This window comes from Microcaecilia unicolor, chromosome 14 (assembly GCF_901765095.1).
Source record: "Microcaecilia unicolor chromosome 14, aMicUni1.1, whole genome shotgun sequence".
Lineage (NCBI taxonomy): Eukaryota > Metazoa > Chordata > Amphibia > Gymnophiona > Siphonopidae > Microcaecilia > Microcaecilia unicolor.
The window spans coordinates 4229676-4235675 of record NC_044044.1 but is presented as its reverse complement, the minus strand read 5'-3'; the positions used below and the strand labels follow the sequence as shown (position 1 = coordinate 4235675).

The 6000-nt window shown below is 40.6% G+C and overlaps 1 protein-coding gene across 1 annotated transcript in view; it reads right to left on the bottom strand.

Annotated features, from left to right (window-relative positions):
* Window positions 1-1451: 1451 nt before the first annotated feature.
* The window catches only part of LOC115458168 (vomeronasal type-2 receptor 26-like), a 55632-nt gene continuing 51083 nt past the window's right edge, over window positions 1452-6000 (bottom strand). Inside the window, exon 5 of the mRNA XM_030188026.1 lies at window positions 1452-2368. Coding sequence (XP_030043886.1) covers window positions 1452-2368 — 917 coding nt within the window. The remainder of the gene's footprint in view (window positions 2369-6000) is intronic.

Below are 6000 nucleotides of genomic sequence, written 5' to 3'. Positions count from 1 at the left end.
CCAAAACCCACCACAAACCCACTGTACCCACATCTAGGTGCCCTCCTTCACCCATAAGGGCTATGTTAGTGGTGTACAGTTGTGGGCAGTGGGTTTGGGAGCTCAGCACACAAGGTAAGGGAGCTATGTACCTGGGAGTAATTTATGAAGTCCACTGCAGTGCCCCCTAGGATGCCCGGTTGGTGTCCTGGCATGTCAGGGGGACCAGTGTACTTCAAATGCTGGCTCCTCCCACGACCAAATGGCTTGCATTTGGCCGTTTTTGACATGGACGTCTTTTGTTTTGAAAATCGCCGAAACATCCATGACTAGGGACGACCAAATCAAGGGATGTCCAAATTTAAGGATTTAGATGTCTTTGATGGTATTTTCGAAACGAAAGATGGATGTCCATTTTCAATGGCCTTCTCTGTACATTTTCTAATTGCAGTATATCTTTTTTGAGATGTGGTGACCAAAATTGCACACAATATTCGAGGCGGAGTCAAACTGTTTACTAAGCAGCGTTTCAGGCGCGTTAACATTTTTAATGCGCGTTAACCATGTACGTGCCTATAATATCCCTATAGGCGCCTACATGGTTAGCATGCGTGCTAAGTGTAGGCACGCTAAAAACATTAGCACACCTTAGTAAACAGGACCCTATGTTTGTTGTTCCTATTTACATCTTACTTTGCAGTTGATGGTGTTAATTTTCAATCTTTTGTCTGATTTTTATTTAAAGACACTTGGTATACTATGGTCTCTATTGCAACCTCACTATCGGGATATCATGTCTTCCTGTTTTGGTGATATCTTTGAAACATACCTTGTTCCGAAACATGTGCTTTTGAACGACTGTCAGCCTTCCCCCAGTTTCTATTTTTAAAAGCTGCTCTATCTCCTTTTTAAATGTCGATGCCAGCAGCCTTGTCCCACCCTGGTTAAGGTGGAGCCCATCACTCAAGAATAGACTTCCCCTTCCCCAGAATGTTGCCCAGTTCCTTACAAATCTAAACCCCTCCTCCCTGTATCATTGCCTCATCCATGCATTGAGTCTCTGGAGCTCTACCTGTCTCTTGGGCCCTGCGCATGGAATGGGGAGAAGTTCAGAAAGTGCTACTCTGAGGTTCTGGGTTTGAACCCACTTCTTTGACTGTCTTAATCCCCTTTGCAGTCTACAAGTGACACAATCACAGAATATAATCAAAGGACTAAGAATGTCATATTTCTCAATGTATTAAGAGCTGTTTGATGTGAAATTAGAAAGAAAAATTCACTACAACTATAACCGGTTGGGCAGATTCAATTGAGCCAATTAGATTATATTGAGCCTTATACTATTTGTATAATGAATGAAAATGTATGGATAAAGAATTCATAAGCATTCAGATTATAAAATTCAATCACTTTAAATAATATCAAAAGAAAAGTTCATCTTTCCACCAATGAAAAGTGGAAGAAATCCTCTCTCATGTGGTATTTGTTGGATGTGGTTTTCCAATTAAATGCCCCCTTGTGTTCAGGTCAGGCCTGAGCAGCATAATGTAGCACTTGGGGGTGAATATACAGCCCAGAAGCCCAGCACTAGAAGCCAGGATAGCAAATATCTCTACAGCCACCATGTATTTGCCTTTGGTGCTCAGATAGGCTGGAATGAAAGATACCCAGACACTGCAGAACACCAGCATGCTGAAAGTGATATGCTGAGCCTCATTAAAACAATCCGGCACCTTCCTTACTAGGAAAGCCACAGTGAAACTTAGAAGAGACAAAAAGCCCATGTACCCAATCACACTATAAAATGCAGTGGTAGACCCCTCATTACACTGCAGTATTATCTTCCCTTTTTCTGACTCTGTATCATATTCAGGGAATGGAGGAGAGATGAGCAGCCATACAATACATATCATTATTTCACCAGAGGTGGAGAGAAGGACTATATAGCTGGACACTCTTGTCCCAATCCACTTTCTTAACTTGCTGCTGGGCTTAGTGGCACTGAAGGCAATGACAACTGTAACAGTTTTTGCCAATACAGAAGAAACAGCAATGGTAAATAATATCCCAAATACAGATTGCCTGAGAAGACAGGTCACTGCTCCAGGCTCACCAATGAATAACAAAATACAGAGAAAAGACAACATGAGTGATATGAGGAGGATGTAGCTGAGATTCCTGTTATTGGCTTTCACCACAGCTGTGTCCTGATATTTAACAAAGATTCCCAACAATAGGGCAGTGATGATGAATAAGAGAATAGAAATGGATGACAAAGTTGCACCCAAGTTATCGTCATAGGACAAGAATTCAATGACTCGTGGGAGACATTCATTCTTCTTCTCATTAGGCCATTGATCTTCAGGGCATTTCATACAGTCATTGGCATCTATGGAATATAACATATCTTTATTATTACTTTGTAAATATTTTTATACCAAACAAACCAGGTTTTTTTTAGAAGAAGGAAACAATAGCTTATATAGATGGGTCTGACTGGCAGGCTACATGTACCATCTGTGAAGGATGCAAGTACCTAGATCAGTTGTTGGTGTGAAAGGTAATGGATGTCAATTTTTTTAAGGCAAAAGGTCTGCCCTCAGAAAACAAACAAAGCAGATCAGTAATAAAAAAATGAAGTGATTTATTAATAGTTACCCAATATGGTCATATTTCACCCACAGGCTATGTCATTGGTAAAACTGAAACTAAAAACATACATAAAATACAATTTAAATAATATAATATTAATGATAATAAATAAAACACATTTAAAAAATCATATATTAAAAAAAAAGGTTAGAAAAGAGAAACTACTTACATATATAGGACATGTATGTTCAGGGTGAATGTATGTGCATAAGAAGAATGAAACAGTCAAGTTTAATCAATGATAACATGCATCTGTGCTCATGTGAAAAATGCCAATCCATTTAAAATGCATAGGTATAGTGTGAAATAAAGCCTATTTTTGTGTAATCGTGCACAGTATAGAAGGAAACAACTTCATAAAATATCTCAAACTTGACTATAACAAAGCGCTATTTCAATGTGACTGTGCTCTGTGGAGGATGAGATTTTTAAAAAAAACTTCCATAAAAAAATTAAAAAGATGCCTACCTAAAAGGGGGTAAAAATCAATATACCCCTAATAGTCAAACTATTTCAACCACCTGCAAATATAAAACATTCTTCTTTTGAGAATTCCAAAGAAAAGGTGGCTTGATCAAAACATTTAAGACATGATAGTTGCAAAAACGAATGCAAATGAAAAAGTAGGGATTACTTACATATAGCACTTCTCTCCAAAAGACCAAAGAAAGCAAACATTTGGCCTTCAGGATTGAGAAAAATGTAGTTCTTTATTTATTTCTCAATCCTGAAGGCCCAGTGTTTGCTTTGTTTGGTTGTTTGGTTGTTCTTGTATACTGTATTCCCTCTCTTTTGTGACTTCTCTCCAATAGGCCAGACAAAGCAACGTGGATTTGCCATACCTATTACATTGGTCTTTCCAATGTATATTAGTTTATATGGACACATGACCATATTCACCACATGTGTTATTCTACAGTTGGAGAATTGTCTCAGCTGATACCGATCTCCTGAGTCAGGTTGTACAAAACATTTTGTCTTCAAATTTACATGACAAACAGAGCATTGTAAACAGAGTTCATGTCCTCAAATCCTTTTTTTTGTGTGCGGTATGGGAAGTGCATGCAAATGTGGTATAAGCAGTCATTTGCCCCATGTAAGACCATGGAAAGACCACGAGAGCACTAAAAAAATGAATATTGAATATAGAAGTGCTATAAGAAGAAAAATGTATGAAAACCTACTAGTTGAGCATATGAATGAACAGCAGCAAAAATTTGATGATTATGTTTCATAGTGATATTAAAAATTCATCAACACTGGAGAGGAGGGGATATCAATAGGGCATTATTGCAGGCTGAACAGAGATTCATTTCAGGTTTGACATTGTGAAACCCAAAGGATTGAACCAAGAGAGAGAGATTTGTCAGTGTTTATATGATACTAGCAAAACATGCCCATTTCTGGAGGAAATGAAACGGGCGCTAGCAAGGTTTTCCTCCAGAACCCCCCCCCCCCCCCTCCTTACCAACCCCTTCGGCATTGAAAGGTTTTCCTCCCGAACTCCCCCCCCTCCCTACCCACCCCTTCGGCGTTGTGAAGCCACTGACCGCCGTTGGTCCGCTGACACCATTGCTCCGCCCTCGATGTCATCACGTTTGACGCGAGGGCGGGGCCCGGTGGCTTCACCACCACGAACCTTCGAACCCAAAGGAACTGACGTCAGTGTCCTCAGAACGTTGAGGGTGAGTTTTATTATATAGGATGTTCGGCCATTAAAATATTTTCAGATTTTTAATGGTTACGAGATTTTTTATGATTGTCTATGGGGCTCATTTTCAAACGAGAAAAACCTCTAAAAAGTGGTATAAAGAAGCAATTGGATGTTTCTCTCACAAAAACATCCAAATCAGTATTTTCAAAACCTATTTTTACATGGTTTTCTATGAAGTCCATCAGAAGTACATTCAAATCACAAGTGGGTGTATCAGAGGTGTGATAAGGGCAGGATATGGTGGTTCCTAGCACTTGGACGTTTTTCAGAAATAATGGAATAAAATAAAAATGTCCAGGACTAAAACCAAGACGTTTTGGTCTGGATCTGTTTTCAGAACAAATAAGGCACAAAAAGGTGCCCTAACTGACCACATGACCACTGAAGGGAATCAGGGATAATCCCCAAATACCATCCCAGTGGTCACTGACCCCCCCCCCCCCCCCCCCAAAATATGAATAAAAATATGACTTACCAGCCTCTGTGACAGCTGCAGATGTTAAAGTCAGGTCTATTAGAGCAGCATTCAGGTCCCTGGAGTAGTGTTATGGTCTCACTTGTGGTGGAAACTGTGACCCCTCCCAAGGTCACCAAAACCCTACTGTATCTATATATAGGTGCCCCCTTCACCCATAGGGGCTAATGTAATGGGGGACAGTGGATTTTGGGTGGGTTTTGGAGGGCTCAAATAAGGAATAAAATGAGATAAGATATGGGAGAAAAGGTGAGATGTGTACCTGGGAGCATTTGTATTAAGTGCACGGAAATGCTGTCCAGGGTCCTCCATTGCTCTCCTGGGATGTCTGTGAGACCAGTCTACTAAAAATGCTAGCTCCTCCTACATCCCAATGACATGAATCTCTATGTTTTGCACCTATTCATTTTCTTTTTAAATGGACCAAAAAACAAAATGTTCAAATCACAAATCCTTGTTCAAAACAGTATTTTTAGAACAAAAAACCATAGTTGTTTGTCTATTTTGAAAATGAACTTCTTTCCTATTCAGACTTAGACATCATATCAAAAATGCCCCTCCACATCACTGTTTTGGGTGCAGTTAGGGACCCTTTTACCAAGCTGTGAAAAAAGGGGGCCTGTGCTGGCTTTGGCACGAAGTGGGTAAAAGGTAGGTCTTTCTTTTTTTGAGACATTTTGGGGGGTGAGCCCTTACCATCACCCACTGAGGTGGCAGTAACCAGGCAGTGTGAGGCACTACCCAATTACCATTGGTGCTACAAAAATAAATATATTTTTGTAGCACTGGCTATGACATTGCGCTGGGCTTGGGAACTCCCGCCGAGCTACTGCTTTTTAGTGAGTGGTAAGTCTGCGTTGGGCTTACCGATGCTTTGTAAATGGGGTCCCTATTGATTTGACTTTTATTAGTTGCTAGAACATTTTTGTGTTTCCAAGTATGTATGTTATGTATGTAAGCATGTATGCCCCGCCAGCATTGTCCGCCTCCAGCTGCTGTCGTCTGCCTCTGGTGATCACTACCACTCTCCTGGCCGCATACTGCTGTTTCTTCTGCGCTTCATCTGCACTTCCTGGGTATTGCTACAGTTTCCCAATTATGGTCGCCTTGCCGAGAACTGCTCGAGCCACTCTGGTCCATCTCAGCATCTGGATTTCCACCGTCTATCTTAGTCTCTCTT